General features: G+C 36.8%; 3 protein-coding genes across 5 annotated transcripts; 1 reads left to right on the top strand and 2 right to left on the bottom strand.

Moving 5' to 3' along the window:
* Positions 1–829: 829 nt before the first annotated feature.
* tdh2 (L-threonine dehydrogenase 2) lies at positions 830–7,043 on the bottom strand. The gene is made up of 9 exons (XM_079852803.1): positions 6,969–7,043; positions 6,633–6,789; positions 5,813–5,855; positions 5,530–5,600; positions 4,055–4,204; positions 3,715–3,887; positions 3,143–3,233; positions 2,716–2,985; positions 830–2,502 (listed from the first exon to the last, which is right to left on the bottom strand). The coding sequence occupies exons 2-9, from the start codon at positions 6,778–6,780 to the stop codon at positions 2,357–2,359; spliced, it is 1,092 nt and encodes a 363-aa protein (XP_079708929.1). The 5' UTR covers positions 6,781–6,789; positions 6,969–7,043; the 3' UTR covers positions 830–2,356.
* A 410-nt stretch (positions 7,044–7,453) lies between these two features.
* LOC307147803 (myotubularin-related protein 9-like) lies at positions 7,454–17,833 on the bottom strand. Of its 3 annotated transcripts, XM_079852795.1 has the most exons (11): positions 17,206–17,663; positions 16,752–16,778; positions 16,157–16,265; positions 15,136–15,261; positions 14,320–14,493; positions 11,158–11,375; positions 10,879–11,040; positions 9,219–9,360; positions 8,836–9,056; positions 8,478–8,629; positions 7,454–8,348 (listed from the first exon to the last, which is right to left on the bottom strand). In XM_079852795.1, exons 1-11 carry the CDS (start codon positions 17,388–17,390, stop codon positions 8,167–8,169), a joined length of 1,698 nt encoding a protein of 565 aa, XP_079708921.1. In that variant the 5' UTR covers positions 17,391–17,663; the 3' UTR covers positions 7,454–8,166. The 3 variants fall into 3 exon arrangements, with proteins under 3 accessions (XP_079708921.1, XP_079708922.1, XP_079708923.1); XM_079852796.1 differs by lacking the exon at positions 16,752–16,778 and having other exon boundaries at positions 17,206–17,833; XM_079852797.1 differs by lacking the exons at positions 16,157–16,265; positions 16,752–16,778; positions 17,206–17,663 and adding an exon at positions 16,319–16,404.
* A 1,086-nt stretch (positions 17,834–18,919) lies between these two features.
* On the top strand, positions 18,920–22,206 carry fam167b (family with sequence similarity 167 member B). Its single transcript, XM_079852808.1, has 2 exons — positions 18,920–19,415; positions 20,440–22,206. The coding sequence occupies exons 1-2, from the start codon at positions 19,056–19,058 to the stop codon at positions 20,701–20,703; spliced, it is 624 nt and encodes a 207-aa protein (XP_079708934.1). The 5' UTR covers positions 18,920–19,055; the 3' UTR covers positions 20,704–22,206.
* Positions 22,207–23,197: the final 991 nt, after the last annotated feature.

Below are 23,197 nucleotides of genomic sequence, written 5' to 3'. Positions count from 1 at the left end.
TATGCATAATGGCATACTTTTAATACTTGCATTTGTACAATAAATGTATATTTCATGTTGCTTGAATAAAAAAAAAACTGTACCATTGTTCAAATCTATTTAATACTAATTAATGTTTCATAATATAACTGATTAATCATTATAAAATATAAAACATAAATTATTTCATTTCATTTTTGTTAGTTTATCCTTCAACAAATGAGAAAATGAAACTGCATTTGAGCAGCCATTTTTAGAATTTGATTTAATGTTTGAAATTTTAAGAATTTGATTTCTCATTTGAGCAGCCATTTTAATCATTTTATTTATTATGTGATCATGTGAACATTTGATTTATCATTATATTTTGTTAGGAAACCTCCTCCATACATTTTGTCGTAATGTTTTGTAATTTAATGTGCACAACGTTTTTCCTAAATATATAGTTGTTTGTTAGTAAATCTGTTGTTGGTATAAGTCCTTGAATGGTCTGGCGCCGTCCTATCTCTGAGTCAACTAGTGAACTGAGGCAACTGGTTCTGAGGTTCAGTCTAATAAAAAAAAGGTGAGTTTAAATCACACCTTAAAAAACGTATTTTATTTATCGCTTTTAACCCATGACTGTTTATGTGTTTTATTGTATTATTTATGTTAGTATCTGCTTTTTTTAAGTTAGGCTATGGTCTGTGATCTGTGTTGTTTTAATTGGGCAATAGCCTTATAAATGTATTGACATTGACATTGGCATTATCTGGGACAACTAAAGAAGTAAAAATGTAATAAATATATTAAAAAAATATTTTACATGATTCATTTCTAAAACAACATTGAACAAATACATAAACTGTTTGCTGTATTAAAGTCATTTATTTGACATACACTGCAATTCTGAATGTGAGTCATTAGCAACTTTTGAGGTTAAATGATAACTGAAAATTAAGGCAGTTTCAATTGTGAACACAATATGTTTTGTCCAGAAATCACACTTGCTTTTGGAACGGGTGATTCATTCTACATATTGTCTTAGTTAAGACTCATTTTTATTTGTCTGCACTAGGCTATACAGAAGGCGGACTAAGACTTTCAGACAGGCAGAAGCTAAAGAACTCTCCCCTTTCTATTGCAAGGCCACCTTGGGTGTTTTATCCATTAGTTTTACTCTTCTGAGTTAACAAAAATGTAAAAAATATCTCTTCATAGTGAATAAATAATACATCAGCAATGCTGAGTGATTAAGTACTTAATTCACACCACCACACTATACATTGTGAATCCAGAGCCCTTGATAACTGACTCAGAATAAATAAAGCCAATACAAGCAATAGTGGGCAGAACCCAAAATTCAGGCAACTGTGAATGCATCACAGATAGCAGTTAAAGGCAGTATCATCTTTTGATTCACACTAGAGCTGGTAGTGAAGCCTTTTCTGCCCATGGCTGTGTTCAAACCAAGACACACGGTACATGGTCTAGAGCACTGTAGAGTGAAAGGTGTCTAATGGTCCTTACTGTATTTGTACAAAAAGACTCAAATTTAACCCCTCGCAAAAAGAATGTCAGGATTGGTTAAGCAGTGAAAGCAGTGTTTTAGTTATAACATCAGATCGTTGAAAGTCTTTAAGGGAAAATTGGGGCCAGAACTCGCTATTTTCATGTAGTTAAAAAAAAAAAAAAACTGTGTGGTGTCTCTAAAATAATGAAATTGGACTGTTTCATCTATAATGTGTGAAATTATTATTATTATTATCATTAGGCTATTATTATTATTATTATTATTATATTCATCAGCATTTTGTCGTTTTCTTGTTTTTCCCCTGTCCTATGATGACTAAAAAACTATGTAAGAATAGATCACAGAGTAGAAAGACAGACCCTGCATCCGAAATACTATATAGAAGGGAAAAAACTGTATGTGAGCCAAGTTGTATGTCCGAAAACACTAGGTCAGAAAGTACCCGAATGACCTACTACTTCCGGCGAGATTCTGAAGTGCGCACCCACTGGCAACTGATGCCATAGGTCACATGACAGTGACAACATGGCGGATATAGTATGTCCGAATTGCATTCATTCTACACACATTCACACTAAATAGAACATACTTTTTTTCGCAAAGCAAGTATCAAATCGAATGTAGCGCCTACTATACGGTATGCGATTTCGGACGCAGCAAGAGTCTCCTGAGCAGTGAGAGAATGTGAGTTTTCACTGTTGGTTTACATGTTTTCTTCACAAGCATATGTTTGTAGAGAACTGTCAGTGTCAGCAGTTCTCTAACTGACAGAGAGTCCTGGTCTAAAGAAATTTGAGATAGATAAGTTTAGAAATGTACTGGAAAAATGCTGGTGATTTGTGTTACAGTCCCTGAGAAGACCTGCTAGCTGACAGGTAGTCCTGCATTGGTTCTCTTTTCACGGATGGAGGTCAGCATGTTGCTAACCAGCTCTGAGAGGCCATACTCAGGCTTCCATCCCCAATCCTGACGGGCGTTAGAGTCATCAAACCGCACAGGCCAGCTGTCCGCTATAGAAGGAACGTACATTTTAATGAACATTAAGATCATTGCATTAATGGATTGTTATCAAGGGTTTTATGGCCTATTCCTTTATTTGTTTTGTACTTTTGAAATTTTAAAATACATGTATAAGTCTTTCATTTGATTGCATCAATTGTACAATAAAACAAAAACATGATTTCAGACTCTTTCAAAAAGTCATTGACTCACACTGTTCTTACCAATAGTCTGCCGGATGGTATCAGGATTGTACGTGACCCTCAGGTGGGGTAGGTGTTTACGGATCTCCTCTGCCACTTCCTCAGGTGTGAAGCTCATGGCTGCGATGTTGTAAGTACGCAGTGAAAGTCGGCTTTCAGGAGCTTGCATGAACTCAATGGTGGCCCTGTTGCAGTCAGAGATATGCATCATGGGAAGCCGAGTGTTGGAACGCAAGTAACATTCATGGTGGCCGGTGCTGAGGGCATCGTGAAAGATCTGGACAGCATAATCTGAGGAAAAGAGGACATATACGATTAAATAGGTCAGATTAGGTGTGTTGTTTATTGTAAGTAAATGACAACTCAATGAATAAGTGAATACGTTTGAATGTGTGTGTCTTTATATTGTACAACTAAAGATTTTGTGTTTGTAAGTGAGGCTAGTTACCAGTGGTGCCTCCTCCTGGCTTGGTGTGGGCAGAAACGACTCCTGGGTATCGCAAGCATCGGAAATCCAGGCCATATTTATGGTGGAGATACTGATCCAATCAGAACACAGTTAGGATGTTGGCATTTCATAATTAAATATAATTTAAGTCCAAAACTATTTTGTCAGCCAAACCTCTTAGATGTAAAATATTTACTTTAAGTACCCATTGAGATTTTAAGTTAATATTTCAAGAATTTAACAACATTTGCAAGTTCTCTGATGTTGATAATAAAAAATAATAATTAATAATAATAATGTTCTTCACTCTGAAACAGAGAATACAGTTATTTAATCAAATTGCAGCCTTTGATTTGATCATGTCATCAAGCTATATTCTACATTTTCATGCAGTCCCATTTATTCATTTATTAAAATTTTACGTTAGATTATTTATTGGGAAACCCTGATGTAAGTGAGAAATTGTTCACATTAAGCTTACAAAGTATATACATACATATACATATTAATTAATTAATGACTTAATTCATTTCCCAAGACTAACTAGAACATAAAAAAACATAAATCTTTACTTCCCCCATCAGCTCTGCATGGACTTTGGAAACTCCATAAATGGTGCGAGGTCTCTGGATGCAGAGGTCAGGGGCCGGGTCGCGGGGAGACGAAGGGCCAAATGCTCCGATGGTACTGGGTACGAACAGTCGCAAGCAGTTCTCCAGAGCCAGATCTAACACATTATGCAGACCTAAAGAAAGAGGAGTGGGGTGAGCAGAAGAGAAGATATCAGGACAGGGGCAACAGGAGAAGGACAGAATGTGGGACGTCAGGGATAGTGGAAACCTTACGTTGTAAATTAGTCAGTCATAGCACCTAACCCTAACGCTTAAAACATGTGTGACAGAGTTTTCCCACCTGTGATATTGATGGTGCGGGCGAGAGCCATGTTAGCTTCCCCGATAGCACTGAGCAATGCACTATAATGCACCAGCCAGGTGATTCTGTTATTCACAACTAGCTCCCTCAGGTTTTTATAGTCCAGCACGTCAGCGTATACAAATGGACCTGTGAGGTAAAACACACAACAGACGTTGGAGTTTAAATGCGAGCTTTATTAATAGGAATATGAATGAGGCCAAGTGATTGAAATGTAAATACGGTTCAATTTGTTAACATGATCATGATCTCACAATAAACAATATTTATTACAGCATGAATCTAGGCTAATGTTAATTCATAAATATACTATCACTTATAGTTAAAGCTGCAGTCCGTAGTTTTTCCTCTTTGTCGCCATCTCTGTTCGAAATCTGCAATTGCAGTTATTCGCGGAATTATCAACTTTACGTGGGTTGTGCCTCGGCACAGCGCGGATGAATCCAATGTTTTGAGGAGAATGTGCGGCTGTCAGTCACCGCGCCGGTGATGTGGATACTGTCATTCTCAATTACAGATTCTACTTTTTGGAAGTATGATCAACATAAGAATTTTCACTGGAAAATGTCATCTGAACAAGTAAGTAACATCCACTTTTGTTCTGATCAACTAAGGGGAAAAAAAGCATTGCAGTAAATCGCACTGATTAAATCTAATGATCGCTTATATCACGTCAACATCACGTTTGTTCTCAAATTGTTAGTGTTTAACAACATCAGCTTTGCATGACTAATGCCCTTCCGATATTTATCCTTGTTTTCGCATGGGCCCGGTTGCAGTCTCTTTTTTTCTGAAGCCACTCCGAAGTCCAAAGTCTTTTGCATTTTACAACGGATGAATCTCCAGTTGTCACTGGTGATTGTTGTTTGAACCTTTCTGGATCCACCATCAAACTGATAAGTTTAATTATATCAAGTGCTGTGAGAAAAGGCTATAAATCTCCACCTCCAACATCCTCACACACAATATAGCCTACTAGCCGGGAAACCTTCTTTATGTGTTCAGATGTGACGTAATGACGCAAAGAAATGCTCGTACAGATAGTTTTGAACACTGGCTGGTTATGTACTTGCTCAAAAATTTATTTTGGATAATTTTTTACCGAAAAAAGTTACAGACTGCAGCTTTAACGTCTGAAAACCCAAATTTTTGAACGGTAGAGTATGTACAAATTGATACTATAAGATTAATAAATACCTTAAGATTTATTTTATTGTTATTTCACCTTAGCTATTCTATTAATTAATGATAACATATAGTGCCTTATCCGGTGTTACTGAAATTTATTTGGAGTATTGAAATAAAAGAGCAACATGATAAATAAATTTATAGCTACTGTAAACTTTAACAGCCAGTTCAAGGCACCACACTGTCCATGTGGCTCTATATATATGTTGCACCTGATGCAACCGCCTTGCCCATATCAGAGCCGTATTGAGAGTCAGTCAACATACCCATGTTATAAACTTCAGCGGGAGGCCTCCTAATATCCGACAGGATGACATTTTCATTTCCATACTGCTGCCTGATGTAAAAGGGGTTAAATATGATTATGAAACAAAATAGACAAAATAAAAGTGAAACGTTCATTCAGCGTTTGCAGAATTTCACAGAAAATGTTCATAGTAAATATCAACGCAAAGCCAGGCAAATATCCAATCTATGCAAAGTTCTAAAAATTGTGTGTGCTGGAGTCTGATTTCTCCCACGCTACACATCTTTCAGCTGTTCACTAACCTCAGCATTTGAGCTAGACCAACTCCAAGCTGTCCTAGGCCACCTTTTAACAGGAGAAAAACACATTCAACAATTAAAGGAGTTTAAACACACACTAGCAACAAAAATTTAACAACCAGAAATGTCACCACTCATGTCACAACTGAGCAGCAAGTAAGCTGAATAAATTCCCTAAATCTAAATATTAATTAAAAATGTCACTTTTATGTTTGCATTTTTTTGGAGGTCAGAGGTGAATGCACAATAAAAGAAAACATGATACGCACACATCATGTGGGATCAACTCTATACAACTAAAAAAATAAATAATTATATTACAGTGATTACTTTAGACTGATGCCTAAAACACATATGCTAAGTAGCTACTAGGATTATTGTGAATTTGGTAAGCGCTTAGAAGAACCCATATGATGCTATTTGTAGTGTGCCTGCAAATATAGTGCACGGGCAAATAAAGAACTCAAAAGATCGAAAAGCTCACAAATGGCAGTACAGTTTCATAAACAGGCCTAATTAATTTAAAATAGGCTCCGTGATTGTTATTGTCCAGACATTTTTCAGCTCCACTTCAACTGACAGCCCATTTACACACTCTTTACACGCTATTGCACAAGCATAAAACAGCCGCGCGCTCCATTGTGCGCACGCGGAGCGCTTTTAACACTGTTTATTCCCAACCTATTGTCATGGCGATCAATAGGATCGCCTCTTACGTGGCATGGAAAACAAACATAGAAGACATGATGGAACGGATGACTTTTTCCACCAAAACATTACAGTTTATCACGCGTTATTTAAGCAGCTGGGGAACAGATGGCACCTGTGATGAGGACTCGAGGACTGTCCGTAGGAGGCTCGGAGGACTCGTTGTTCGGCCATCGGTTGATTTGACGCGGCGACAAACTCATGCCGCGAACCGACCAACCTTTACACAGCGGGCGGACACACACCCGGACACCTGACAGCATGTCGTCTATCTGCCAGTTAATAAACATTTCAGTCATCAAACCGAATGGTTCAGAAAGAATACAGTAACTATTTACATGTTGTTTCTTAGTTTTAGCTAAAACTGAATGTCAAGTCTTTAAAATTGAGCTGATTGATACACGATTAATGTAAATCAGAAGCTAGATCAAGAAAAAGCGCAACATCTCACCTTGAGTTTATCAAAACTTGAAATCCGTGATGATGTGAAACACGTGTCTTGCACCAAAATCACAACATTGCTGTGGTGTATCCGGAGGTGGAAAATTAAGTAAGTAAATAGTGCTGATAAGAGGGATTTTCATGGTATTTAACCGTTAGAATTAAGAGATTACTATCCGATTGGTTGCCGGAGGAGCGCATCGAATGACCATTGGATAAAAAAGCGGCCGGAGCAGAGAATGCTGGGAAATGTAGTTGTATCGTTATGCTAGCACATGCGGTCGCGTGATAATGACTGTGGTGTCCATTAGCGCTACAAGAGGACAAACTTGCTGACGGGCTGCCCACTCCGGAATTATATTGTGTGGGTGAGTTTAGCTGAGCTGGGGCTTTACCCTGAAGACTTTATTGGCCAGTGAGATGTTATTGTTTGTGTTTGTGTGCGCATGCTCAGATTCCCCTTTATAATTGTATAATCAAATAATGTGTAGGGCTAATTACAATATAATTTAATGTCAAACATGTCAAACAATAATAATATAATGTAATCATTTCTGAATAGAAAAAATATGTCAGTTAGGCTATACATTCTATAAAAATTCAAATAAATTCTAAAATCAAATAAAAAGTAAATGTATACAATACAAACACGCTAGAAAACATTTTTAATAATATTTATTAAAACATTTCCCTAGACAAGTTATATTTGAAAATATCTGAACGCTGAATGTGGCAATTAACCAATCAGAATCAAGTATTCCAGAGAGCTGTGCAATAATTAATTAGGCTATAAACCATGCTCCAATGGCAAATGCTGAAACTAAATAAAAATCTCCTTCTGGTAGGTATTAAAACTTCTCACATTCACCTGATTCAACATTCAGCTGTCTGTAACAGTGTAAAACTTTTTTACAATAAAACATAATCACTGATATTGTCTCATATCACAGTAAATCCCAACAAACTACTCAAACACACTCCAATAAACACATCATTTACATTAGCATTTTGCTTGAAAGTAAGGCAGAGGACCGCCAATATGTCTGATCTTCAAATGCAAGCATGTCTGATTACGATTCAGTGACAGAACATCAGATTTTATAAACTACTTTATATCTGATTGGCAGTGATACCCATTTTATTGGACTAATTCTTGCCAAGACATGCATAATAGTAACAGTCTCTACAATGTCCTTTCAACCACGAGGTCACAAAATAGTCAGCTCATCCATGAGGTTCTCAAATGGGGTCAAGGTGTCACAGTGTGTACTAGGCGTATTATTGGTCCGGTCAGGTCCCGCTCTCTCACGGTGTTCTTTCACAATGCTCCACACCTCCTCTCGAGCTTCCTCCATGTTCTGAGCATACTCAGTCCACCTGAGGAACAGCCCTACCAACAAACCCATAGAGATAATGAGGACCTACACACTAATAATACCCCAAAACTTAAAAAATATCATCACACCACAGCTGTAACTTTGTATTTATGTGTGTATTTACTGAATAATCTGGACCTAACCTGTCCATAGTTGTAAGGACTGAGGATGCACGGAAGGCCAAATGGCTAAATCAGTGGGTTCATACAGTGGGTTGAGGTACTGCTCTTCAATATCAGGACTCAGTAGGGATTGAAACAAACAGTGTGTGTTCTCCTTCACTCCTGCAGCACATCTATCCCAGGCAAACATTTTAAATAAACAGATAATACAGTATACATACATTACTGCTCAAAAAAATAATGTCAGTAATAAAAAATAAATTAAAAAAATACTATTTTTATTCTAATTGATCAGAAGTGACAATAAAGGTATAGTGCATAATTGAACAGTATAGTGCATAATAATAATGAGTGTCATATAGGGATAATTTGTGCCCACCTCTCCTGCTCGTTGTTACATAGAAAGGTTCCATAGTTAGAAGCGTAAACCTCTTGTGCCAATTTGAGCAGCAGGGCCTCACTAAACTCCAGCGCCAGAGGAAACTGCCGCCACACCTGCCACACACAGTCAAGCAGCAGCAGGAAGGACGGGCACTCTTGCTTCAGACGGGCATGAGAGTACGCCGAATGAGCACAGCGCTGCTGGAAGGGGTGTCCAGCCTGAGAAACAACAAACATACAATTCATCAACTTTCTGACAATCAGATCTGAGACTATATTGGGTGTAGTTTATTAGAAAAGTGTTGGCATAATGCATCTGTAAACATTCACAAATTTCACAGATACCTGAGCACAAATGATGTCACACAAACAAACATTCACCTGTATCCAGTCCCTCTCCAGCAGGCCGAGGAAGCCAGTGAGAGTTCTAGAGGCTGGGTCTAGGATAAGTTGAGCCAATGAGCTCACCAGCAGAGTGCTGTCGGTCCCTTCAGAGCCATGCACAAGCACAGAGTGACCATCCCTGCAAAAAACAGAGCACAGACCAGAGCGATACATCTCAAAGCCATGTGTGTGCCAGGAGTGACCACACAAAAATAGACCATATGCCAGAACAATACAACCCAGAGCCATGCACAGGATTTAACAAACAACCGAGAGAGAAAAAAAAAAAAAAAAAAATATATATATACAGTATATACACACACAGTGCTGGGTAGTAACTGATCACATGTAATCTGGATTACGTAACTTTACTTTATTGTTTATTTTTACAGGGACAATGCACAATTAAGAGTAATTGCACCAGAGTTAGCTAACAGCTAATACCAGATTACAAAAATTAAGTACTTGTAATTACAGAACAGATAATAACATGGAAAACTGGGAGGCCACAAAGCATTTATTCTCTGGATTTACAGAAATCATTTCACTTTTAAGAAGTGTTTTCTCAACATTGCATAGCTAATCAACTCCTGACAAACACATTCATTATTATTCGAATTATCACTCAACAAGTAATTTAACATGTATTTCTATGTCCTTGGAAGGCTTTTATTACTTTAAAATTATTTATTTGACATTTTTATGATTTATTTAATTAAACTCATTAAATTAAACTTTATTTCATTAAACTCACAAACCACCTGCTGTTCCATCATGAACCCTGACACAATCTAATGTTTAACGCATTTCATGTTGTTGAGATATATATATATATATATATATATATATATATATATATATATATATATATATATATATATATATATATATATATATTCTTTCTCTTTGTATTCTTATATCAATATGGTACAATATTACTAATACAATGTTATAAAAAGTAGCTGGATTATATTACCTAAAATGTGTAATGTAATGGATGTAATTTGGAATCAGTACCAGACAGCAACCTACCCAGCACTTTTATACACACACATTTAGAAGTTAAGGGTTAGTAAAGTTATAATGTTACAAAATATTTCTATTTTAAATAAATGTTGTTCTTTCGAACTTTCTATTTATCAGGGAATCCTGGAAAATAAAAATTCTGTTTCCACAAAAATATTAAGTGGCAGAACCGTTTTCAACATTGATAATAATAAGAAATGATTCTTGCACAGCAAATCAGCATATTAAAATGATTTCTGAAATTCAGCTTTGCCATTACAAGAATAAATTAAGAAACAAATTAATAAATATGCTTGTCAACCATAACTGACATCAAAAACATTAAAACACACAATTCCTAATATATATTTTATCTGTAAGTTACACAAAGGCTGTGGATAAAATAATAATAGAGAGAATGTAAAAAGCAAACCACAATAATAGTTAAAGGTACACTACAGAGAATAAAATGTTTCTATTAGAAATGAATTATTGAGCCAGTACATAGACAACTAGTGTTAAACCGAGTCACTACAGAAAACCTATAATAATTTAATAAAACTGCAATTGTACGTTTTAACCACAGATGGTGACAGAGAGCCCAGAATTATATAGTGTCCCTTCAAAAGACCAAAGTAATAGATCTTCCCACCTCTCCACACACTCTACCACCAGTCCTGCAGTGGACAGCGCACTGTGAACATGAGAAAGCCATTTGGAGTTCTCCAGTTTACTGAGCCAGCGGTCCACACTGTGAGACGGGTCACTACACGCTTCCACCAGCTTAATAAGACTCTCCTGAAGAACCTTACCCCTGTAAACACACACAATGACATGCAAAATCAAAGCCAAAGGCAGATCTGTTTCAAAGTCAAACGTGTTACATAATTTCAGACAATTAAAAATGACTTGTTGTAATATTCCCTCTCACCTTTCATGGTGTCTATGGATTCTTTTCCAGTGGCTGTAACAGGATTTAGACTCAAAACCTCCTCCTGTCATCCGGGCCTGCTGGGCTTGCTGGGTAGAACGCAGATCGATGATGTAACCCAACACTGACCCATCAATCACAGCCTGGAGAAGGAGCTCATCCTCCTTACATCTCTTCCTATTGGCTCCTGTCAAGGGCTGGCTACTTCGCATGATCACCTAGGCAATGGATGCAAATAACTTTTACTTATTAGCCTACAAAATTTAAAATTGAGCTGTATGATGCATTTTTCACTTTGATGAAAAATGATTTAATGCTGGAAACAATGTTACACCTTTGTTCAGTTTTATGGTTGTACTGTTCTTTCAGTACTTGTGTTGCCAGATCCAGTTATTATAAGGGTCACTTACACCACTCACACGACTTTATTCCCTTAAATGCATGAATTTTTCACCAATCATTATTAAATATTCAGGTCTTTAGTGACCCACATCTACACTCACCTAAAGGATTATTAGGAACACCTGTTCAATTTCTCATTAATGCAATTATCTAATCAACCAATCACATGGCAGCTGCTTCAATGCATTTAGGGGTGTGGTCCTGGTCAAGACAATCTCCTGAACTCCAAACTGAATGTCAGAATGGGAAAGAAAGGTGATTTAAGCAATTTTGAGCGTGGCATGGTTGTTGGTGCCAGACGGGCCGGTCTGAGTATTTCACAATCTGCTCAGTTACTGGGATTTTCACGCACAACCATTTCTAGGGTTTACAAAGAATGGTGTGAAAAGGGAAAAACATCCAGTATGCGGCAGTCCTGTGATCGAAAATGCCTTGTTGATGCTAGAGGTCAGAGGAGAATGGGCCGACTGATTCAAGCTGATAGAAGAGCAACTTTGACTGAAATAACCACTCGTTACAACCGAGGTATGCAGCAAAGCATTTGTGAAGCCACAACATGCACAACCTTGAGGCGGATGGGCTACAACAGCAGAAGACCCCACCGGGTACCACTCATCTCCACTACAAATAGGAAAAAGAGGCTACAATTTGCACGAGCTCACCAAAATTGGACAGTTGAAGACTGGAAAAATGTTGCCTGGTCTGATGAGTCTCGATTTCTGTTGAGACATTCAGATGGTAGAGTCAGAATTTGGCGTAAACAGAATGAGAACATGGATCCATCATGCCTTGTTACCACTGTGCAGGCTGGTGGTGGTGGTGTAATGGTGTGGGGGATGTTTTCTTGGCACACTTTAGGCCCCTTAGTGCCAATTGGGCATCGTTTAAATGCCACGGCCTACCTGAGCATTGTTTCTGACCATGTCCATCCCTTTATGACCACCATGTACCCATCCTCTGATGGCTACTTCCAGCAGGATAATGCACCATGTCACAAAGCTCGAATCATTTCAAATTGGTTTCTTGAACATGACAATGAGTTCACTGTACTAAAATGGCCCCCACAGTCACCAGATCTCAACCCAATAGAGCATCTTTGGGATGTGGTGGAACGGGAGCTTCGTGCCCTGGATGTGCATCCCACAAATCTCCATCAACTGCAAGATGCTATCCTATCAATATGGGCCAACATTTCTAAAGAATGCTTTCAGCACCTTGTTGAATCAATGCCATGTAGAATTAAGGCAGTTCTGAAGGCGAAAGGGGGTCAAACACAGTATTAGTATGGTGTTCCTAATAATCCTTTAGGTGAGTGTATATCTAACATGGATGGATCTCTACCTGTCACGATAATATAAAACTCTCCTGACATGCAATTACAGAAGAATAAATTAAAGCCTATTTTGTAACCTTTTGGAGCTTGTAAGGGTTTAGTTTGAGCAGATGTTTTATACCATCATCACTGTCCTCGTCAGAGCTCATTTCCCAGTACATTCTGCATCTGGCTCATATTCGCGAACTCAAACATATTCTCAAAACTATCATTTTCAACATCTTCAAAATCAATATTTTGATCGCTGACAGTTTCTTCACCAGATCCATCACCAAGTGACAGTGACACTAATATTTGATTGCGTTCAGTACTTGCTCTGTAGTAAATCGCTGAGCCATTTCAAGTTTTGCTGATGATACTTTCTATTCTTTTGTTTTCTGCCTGCGGTAACTATGATTGAAACGTCACTTCATCATTATGTATCAGACATTGCCACTTTGTGGAATACAGGTTAATGGCACTTATTCAGTCATCAAAGATTAAATTATTGTTGTGCAGAAAAAATATACTTATACTGTTACACACATAGGGTCGTTAGCGACCCTATACAATTTTTACATAAAATGAATGAGAAAACAAGCATTCTTTAAATATATTTTTTCTTTTGTTATATTGTTTATAATGAATTGATTGTGGAATTCTAAGAAGGTTGATGTCTGATTAAAAAAAAATGAATGAGGAGGAGGGTAGTGAATGATGTCCCGGGTCACTAAAGACCCGAGGTATGCGTTTAAGTGTTAATGTGGCATTTTAGGAAGTTAATAAAGTGGGAAGTAGCAAGTTAGGGTTGGTCATATCTTTATTTTATTTCCAAAACGCAAGATCTCAGCTTATTTCGGGCAAATTTTTTTGGGGAGAGGGCTGGGCGGGGATTGTTGTTTTTGCAGCAATATCTGGCAACACTGAATCACCACCACTTAAACTGACAGCAATCAAAAAAGGCCCATGTTAACCACATTTGTGAAGTTATCTGTAAGAAACGGTATTAACGCTATCAAAAAGTAGCATGATAATAACACTAGTACACAGATCTGTAGAACAAGTAGGTTAGGTTACAGAATGAAAAATATGCAAAATATGCAAACACTCAAGGAAGGTTATGCTATTGTATTGCAGTTTAGTAGTTTGTGAAGTTTAACTAAGTCTTTTGTGAAGTAGTTTGTGAAGTTTCACTAAGTCTTTTGTGACACTAGACAAAGTTCTTATTTATCATCCATATAGCAATGCTTATTAAATATATTACAGCAATAATTACTAGGCTATTACATGAATAATAATAATAAAAAATAATAAAATTACCTAGCCTATAGTAAAGTATTAACAAATTGTACCCAAAGTGTAGAATGGCAAAAAGGTTTGGCAAAAAAAAAACTCACTCATTTTTCAAACCCTGGTTACGGCCATGATTTGAAACATCCTACACTCACCATTCCGTTCCTATGGTGACAGTAGGAGAGCACAGGAAATCTGCCGCCCTGTCTGAACCGGGCTGACTGGACCAGCTTCTCATCATCCACCTCGCGAGGCACAATGACCGCATATGGATACGATGGGCATACAGAGTAATCTGAGTTTACTGTACTGACTCTCCACCTGTCCCACTGTTCACACACACATGCACATATTTTGAACATACACAAGCATGTACATGTATACAGTTAAATATATATGCATATATGCTTTATATATTTATTAGTTATAAATAGTTATAAATATATTCTTATAAATAAGCAATTTTTATATAAGCTATACAGCATATGAAACTGAGTGACAAGTAAAAAACACAGTAATTGTGATACAAATATTATGTCATGCCAAAAGGAGGCGAGAGATAAACATCTACAGCTATGGAAAGAAATGAAGGCCCGTGAAACAGCTGTGAGACGACAATGGGTGATAACGAAAGCTATGGACACAAACAACGAAACAAGGAATAGAAAATAAAAAATATGCATATGGGTTAAAAACTATTAACTACAGAGAAAGCATACACACTGTTTCCTGTGAATTTAAGTGTCCACATGTCTCACAACTGCTTTTAGTTTCCTGTGGCAAACAAAGTGCATCCTGTTTGACTTCCTTTCAGGAAACTAAGCAATGGCTTGCATTAAATAATGATTTTGAGCATCATTTGTCTGTGTTTGTCTATTTTCTTGTGTGTTTTTCAAAGTGAGAGAATTACAGAATGCCATTAACTGGTCTGAAGGAAAGGGAAGTGAAAATGAAAGAAAAATACAGCTCACCAGTCTTTCTGTTTGTTTGTAATATTTCTCTGTTGAGGACAGGCCCCATGGGCCATGCAGAGTAAGGTGTGACGGTCTATAGAAAAAGGGATACATCTCTGTCACACTTTCCAGAGCCGAGAGAGCCTACAGAGACATGAGACAATATCAGAGTAAACTCTTATTAAAGATGAGGCAGTGCTGGTCTCAACATTTATTTTACTGCCAGTGTCAAGAGTGAAGATTGGCTTCTTTCAGAATATATGCTTTATGTCATATTAAGTCATCTTTAAAAGTAATGAATGACAACTTGTAATGACCCATAGTATTTAGGATTTTCCAGGATGCTTTACTGACGAGAGGAAAAGATATTAAAGATTTTCTCAATATATTCATTTTTAATTTATCGATATCTGCCATTATTGGATATTTAATTGTGCATGGTAATTTCCCCAATTTGTACATTTGGATAAAACCTTTGCCATCATCTAATACTAATTCAAAGTGAATCATTAAAAACACTAATAAAATTGTAACACTGCTAAATGTATGCTTTAGCAAATCAGAATGAATCTTCATTTTTCATACTGCACATTATGTTATGACACCTAAATTTACTTTTTAGTTTTTATTTAGACAAAATAGTACAAAATTTTAATATTGGGCAACACTTATCAGCCATAACATGAAAGGCAGAAATTGAATAGGCTATAGGTGCAACCCTAATTTTATTGTATTAGTGTATTATTGCTATTCGTAAAGTTGAATTACAAGTCAGACACCTCTCTTCAACAAACTGCTTGATTTGAGGTTTAATTTATGTCCGTAGCACAAATGGTTGGGGACAAGTTGCGCATTTAATACTTAGGGAGGGTTAGGGGGTTTGTTCGAATGTACAATCAAAAGTTTGGGGTCAGTACGAATTTCTTTTTATCAAATAAATGTAGCGTTGGTAAACATAACTTTTGAACAGCAGAGTATTAATGAGAGCAATATTTATAATCCCTGTCGCAAGCGCGAGTAGTGAGAACAATATTAGTACCTCTATAGAACTGGCTATGTTCAGACATTCCTCCATTCCAGGAATTTCCAACTGAAGAACAAGCAGGTCCTTACATTTAATGGTGATAGTACCAGAGGATCCCACAGCCCTGTATTAGACACGTACAAACACCCCCACACACATTTTTAAGAACATACTCACATTCTCAAATTCCATACAATCATCCCCAGTGGGGCCTCAGAAGAGACAGAAGCAGGAAGCAAAAATAAGCCATGTGCGTAAGGCTAGCAGAGAGACTCTGAGATAAATAGAGAGGTATGACTGAGCTCTAAATATAACTTTAATAGGATGTAAGCTAGTTCCTCTCCGTATTTGGACATTAGATTACAAACATAAATATATTCTGCACAAATAGCTGCTTTGCATGTATTCAAAACACAAAAAGCATGTCAGAGTGATATTATCTTTTGCGTAAATGCTCATTGCGAAGCACAAAAGATCTTGCAAAATATGCTTATTCTGTTCTCCTCCCTGCCATAAGCTAAGAACACATTGCCAGCGCAGCTCATTTTAGAAGTTGCCTTCTTATGCTGAAACGAGATGCTGCCCACTGCCACTGGGCCTGCTTTAGTACCTGGGGTATCCAAATAGATTCTCGACACTGACACGCAGGAAAAGTGATGGGTTATATTAGAGAAAGAGAGAATTAGAGTTTAATATTACAGAAGAAGGTCACTTCAGGGATCAAACACACACACAATTTTCTAACCTTAGCTGTAATCATGACCCAAATGAGATTTAAAGATTTACACGTAATAATGAGAATATGACTTATGCATTTACAAAGGGCAGACATATTATTTAGGCTACATAGGCCTAAACCTGGTGAAATAAAAGTGCTTAATATGGTAACATTAAACAATAAATAAAGTCAAAATATTACTTAAAATAACTGAATCAACTTAAATATATTTGGTTACACCAATAAAACGAAATTGAAATACCAGCAACCCAATTTAGGCTGGTTTATGATGGAGTCCCCCCCAGCAGGGAATAATCTCCAGCTGATGAACAGCTGAGCTGTCTACCTTTTCTCGGTGGCATCGATGTTTCTGAGGAGAATAAGAAGTTGCCAGGAATCTTCATCCTTTCTGTCTGAGAACAGAAGGTGGTGGCTGGTAACGCACAGGGTTCCTCTGAGCGCGGGATGGAAAGGTCTTCTCAGGGTAACATCTTCAACATTAGCCGTCTTAATGTGCTCCGACAACTCCATTTCACAATGACAACAACCACCATCTGGTAGCAACTTCTCGAGTTTAGAGAGCCGGTGGGCGAGCCACTACGCCGGGTCTCAGTTTTCCGCAAATGTTTAAAGGCAATACTTTACTAAACTGTGTCCCACCTCTTGATGTTAATGTATGCTGTTATAAAACTTACCGGCGAATATATAAAATGCCACTAATCGAGCAGCGGGAGGTGTGTATGCTCGATCGATTCATAAGAGTTTTGTTTGCTTCTCTGCTTTCGTTTCCGTTCTTGAAGTCCCAGCCCTCTTCTCTTTTTTGTGATGTTTCTGTTTATTGTTGTGGCTGTTTTTTTCCCCGTTATCACTCTTCCTGGCATAATTGTGAAGTAATTTGTTACAGTTTTTAGTGATCTTTCAACTGATCCTTGAGAGGGTGTCTCTGGATCATGCTGATGGTGATGATGATGATGGTATAGGAGCAGGAAAAAATGACATGGGGGAGGGCATAAGCTACAGCCAATGAATTAAGAAATACATGAATAAAGCAATAATAATAATAATAATAATAATTTTGCAAAAATAAGTCACAAAAATGCAGAATTAAGTAGGCCTATTTCAAGTCAACATTATCACTGTGCATCTTGACTGGAAATGATACTTAATTTAGCATTTTTGCAAACATTTTTGTTGGACTAATAGCCTATAGCATGCTAGTCAGTGTAAGTTAAGTATTTTTTTAAATTGAGTATGGTTTAAAGAAACTTGTTTGCATTGTTTTGCTGTTTTCACTGTGAAGCTGCTTTGAAACAATCTGTATTGTAAAAAGCCCTATAAATAAAGGTGACTTCACTTGACATCTAAAATAACCTAATTCAGATAAAACGTGGAATTTTTCTCTTTTTTTGGTCAGGATTTAAAGTCATTTAAACATTTGTTTTACATTTATTGATGTAAGTCTTGCGAGGGACATCCTCTAATATATTGTCCTCGGGTAGCGTATAAAGATCCATTTATACTGTGAAAAAATATATCTAGAAAAATTTTACTTTCTGTTTTTTTTTTAATCTTTCAATATTATTAAATAATGGCAATAACAGGCCTGCCGTTCGTTTTAGAATACATCTGACGGATTCTGATGCTAGAATGTAATTCTTAGCTAAATAGATTCTCGCTGCAATTTCTCAACATTAGCAGAAGATGGAGACATTCTGTTATAAAACAGTTGAAAAGAAAAGACTCAAGTTTGTTGCAGGCGCGATGACTGGTTGACAGATAAAAAGTGTGAGCGAGCTTTGGGCCACAAGATAGGCTACATCAGTTAAATATTTACTGTCATTTCTTAGTTGCCTTTGTGAAACCATAGTGTTTGATGAAAACTGTCTGTCCTGGAACCTAACACTATTTTCACTTTAGCCTATGTGATTTATTTGTGAGGTGTGTGAAGCTGTTTACAATAGGTTTTAAGGGAGCCAGTGACCCTGTGCCACTTCAATAGTTTCACATGGGAACACGAAATGTTGCGCCCGGCCGCAACATAGCCTACAAGTTCAGACTGTCTAAAGTTCTCCGATTAAACACTGATCATGACATTAGGCTGCAGCACATGGGCGGTCACTTTTCTGTCTATATAAACATGAGCTCAGCACACCTCTTGAGATTAATCACTAGTGCACATGACCAGGCACAGTACACATGTCTGAACAGTCACAAGTCACAGTCTCGCCCAGCTGGAGTGAAAGCAGCTCAGTGATGGAGTTCAGAGAGCTGGGAGCAGACGAGAGTTCTGAGGGAGATATGGTGGATCTGGATAGTGTGAAAGCCCTGACAGAGAAACTCAAACTCCAAACGCGCAGACCGTCGTATTTAGAATGGAAGGAGCGACTGCAGGCTCACCCGTGGACTGATGCTACACAGAGTTCAAATGTCAGCAGCCCAGGATCTGTGGAGGAGGACACCCAGCCATCCGACATCTGGAAAGATGGGATGCCTTTTAAGAATATATGCGGCTTTGATACTATAGACGACGCGTTACAGTGGCTCAGAAACGAACTGGTATTGTTTTTATATTTCATAAGCCTATCTATCTATCTATCTATCTATCTATCTATCTATCTATCTATCTATCTATCTATCTATCTATCTATCTATCTATCTATCTATCTATCTATCTATCTATCTATCTATCTATCTATCTATCTAAATATACACCAACAGTGGTTTTGGGATTTTTAAAATTTCTACATGTCTTTAGGTCATTATAGGTAGGCTACTCAAAACATTTTTTCAAGTTCTTCTTAAACATTCAAGAAACAATACCATTCGAATTCAGCTAGTACGTATTAATATAATCAAAAGGGACAGTAGGCCTAGTTTATAATGTTGTAGAATATTTCTATTTTGATCTTTCTATATCCTGAAGATGCATCACGTCGTCCACAAAAATATTAAGACACATGTAACGCTGCAGTGGCAGCTGAAAATTCAGCTTTAATATCACAGGAGGAAAAATACATTTTCAAAATATATTCAAATAGAAAACAGTTATTTTAAGTTGAAATAATATTATTTCAGGATATTACTGTTTTTTTTTTTTACTATATTTTTGATCAAATAAATGCAGACTTATTGAGCATCTTAAAAAAAAAAAAAAAAAAAAATCATATCGACCCCAAACATTTGAACAGTAGTGTATGAAAATGCCAAATTACTTATGTTAAATAAGTATATATATAATACAGATTATAAAAGTTAAGCAATTGGCTAATAAGCCAGACTGCTGTGAAGTGAGATACATGTCAACTCATATTGAAATCGTCAGCATATATACTGTAACACAGGTGACATGTCTCTTGGCATATTACAATTAAATGCCACACAGGTGCAGAAACTTGAATGTGACTGCTGTTCTGAATAATTTAATCTTATATACTGCTGGTTAGCAAAGAATCTGGTTTTAGCTGTAGTGCACCGGCGATGTACAAGCTATAAAATCATTCTCTCTCTCTCTCTCTCTCTCTCTCTCTCTCTCTCTCTCTCTCTCTCTCTCTCACACACACACACATTTTTTTTCTCTCAGAGGGAGATGCAGATGCAGGATAACCGTCTTGCACGGCAGTTGATTCGCTTACGGGTGGAGATCCACAGGCTGAAGGTGGAACAGGTGTGTCACCGTCACAAAGAGATGTTGGATGACGCCACGTATGAGCTGGAGGAGTGCGAGGAGGACTCAGACCTGCTGTGTGACATCCCCATGAAAGCCGCCTTCACTCTTTCCACAACTCTCAAACATATTGGTCTCACCAAAATGAACCTCAACTCCAGACGATTCTCACTCTGTTGAGAGGCTGGGCGATGAGAGACGCCCCTCAAGAAAACTCAATGCAGAACTTTCAATGTATCACTGACACTGGAAGCCAAAGTTTTATTTCATTAAATTTGGACTATAATAATAATAATAACGTCCTTTTTCTTCAAATCACTTAGCTTCATTGAACTTTTTTAAATCTGAGAAAGTCCTCAGAGTTGGGAAAGAGTTTATAGTTACATTTGAATATATATGAACTGATCTAAGAATCAGGAGGAACCTGCTTCTGTCAAAAGGCGTGTGATTGGCACGCACTCCCATCAGTGTTCCTGACTGCTCAGGGGACAGAACACTCTCCCGTCGGCTTGGCTGTGATCCCGAGCTACAGCCTCACAGGAAGTGTGAGTTTGTGTTCAAGCATTTTGTCACCTTGTCTATTAAAACCTAAAAATAACACACACTCTCTGCAGCAAGTAAAAAGCTGTTCAGCCCAGTTTCGGTGGTTGGTCTAACATATGTTTTTGCTGGATGTTCGAGAATGTTGAGCTTGGGAAACTTTCATTTACACAGTAAGGTTACTAGATTTAAATGAGTTTAGTGTTCTTTGTACTTTCACAGAACCCATTAAAGTTCAGTTTACTTTATTACAAGCACTGGAAATATAGCACTACTTTTGTGCATATACTGTATACTGTAAGTGTTAAAAGCTTCATGATAAAATCAAAACAAATCAAAGAGGACCTTTATATTTTTTACATATTTCATCTTGGGACTGAATGTGGGTTAACAATTTTTAAAAATATATTATATATGAAATGAATACTTCTATTCAGATGCATTAAATTGATCAAAAGTGAAAGAAAGGGCTTTTACATGTATTTTTGATCAAAGAAATGCAGCCTTCACTCTAAAAAATTCTGGGTTGTTTCAGCCCATGTTTGGGTCAAATATGGACAAACCCAACCATTGGGTTTAAAATTTTAATTAAATTTGACCCAACAATTTGTGACCCAACCATTTTTTATTTTTTATTTTTTAGAGTGTTGGTGAGAATAAGAGACTTAATTCAAAAACATTAAAAAATCTTACAGACTCCAAACTTTTGAACAGTAATGTATGTTTTTTGATTAATCAAATGTACTGTAATTGATGTACAAACTAAAAAATGCCTTAAAAGTTTCCTGAAATGAATAAAGATGCCTTAAAATTACTTTGAAGAAATATTGTGATATCATCCATCCATCCTTATTGAGAAAAACATCCTTCACTGTAACTCATATAATGAAAATCTATAAATCTTTTGAACATTATTGATGCTTTAAATTTGTAAATAAATGTATATTTGTAAATACATGCATTTAAAATCTTCAAAATGTATTCATAATATTGTGTTGATTCATCAATTTGTGTAATTATCCAAACAGTTCTTTGCAGTTCTTATCTTGCTTTGCCTCTTCCGTATCGCACATCCTGACAAGAATAAACTCACAGAGTTTTTATGCAGTGTTGTCACATGAATGAAAATAGATGGTATTTCTCAGACAAGGCTGAATTTACATTTATATAACAATGGACCAATTGCTTTATCGATTGTAACAGCAGAGACAGGACTGGCTGTCAGAAGGAGCCATGTGACTGCCAAGAAATGATCTCATGCTAGATAAATGCATGGAGAGAGAGAGAGAGAGAGCTTTTTCTGCTTTTTTCCCTAAAGCTGTTCTCAACACTGATAATACAAGTTTTTATAGTTTATATCTCATAAGGCATTAGGGCAAGTACATTCATTGAACATCTCACATGAGGATTACTCCTTTGAACAGAAACATGAACTATTTTTGTCACCTGAGAAGACACAAAAAGTGGTTAGTTGTGTTCCACATACAGATTCCCTCGAGGCCTAGAATAGAAACAAACACTATACCATGAAAGTGCCAGTATGCTTTGTAGAGTTTAAAGGAAACCATCATGATAACCTACCTAAGCGTACTTTTATTTGACGTGAATTCAAAATGTTGGATTGTTTTGTTACAAAAAAATTGGTTGATATTCATAAAGCATGGCCTGCAAAATCCTGCTATAACAAGTTTTTCAAAAGTTTTAAGGCTAAGGACTGCCAAATATGATGCTTCCCTTGTGAGGGACCCCTTTTCTAACAAAGATTGAAATATTATCTGAAAAAAATGATTTACTTTACGTTTTTAAGTATCTACATGCAATATGTTTTCAACCCAGTATTAGAATATAAATGAAAAATATATAAAAAAATATTTGCAAAGCAATATGTATAATCATTTATATTACTTAAAAATTGTAACAATTATTATAATAATGATAAAAAAAAAAAATTCAAAAGCAGCTTTACAGAAAATAGTACCGTATAATTAGTGCGCAAGCTAAAGACAACAATGGTGAAGAAAAACTCCCTAGAAAGAGACACAAATAAAATTCTTGAATTATTTTTGAACGTGTATGTTGTAAAGAAGGAGAAATGATCATCTATCACATAACTATGCATATTTGCTTAGTTTAG

Source organism: Squalius cephalus (genome assembly GCF_949319135.1).
Source record: "Squalius cephalus genome assembly, chromosome: 20".
Taxonomy (NCBI): Eukaryota; Metazoa; Chordata; class Actinopteri; order Cypriniformes; family Leuciscidae; genus Squalius; species Squalius cephalus.
Note: the sequence above shows the minus strand (reverse complement) of the source record. Positions and strands in the feature narration are given on the sequence as shown.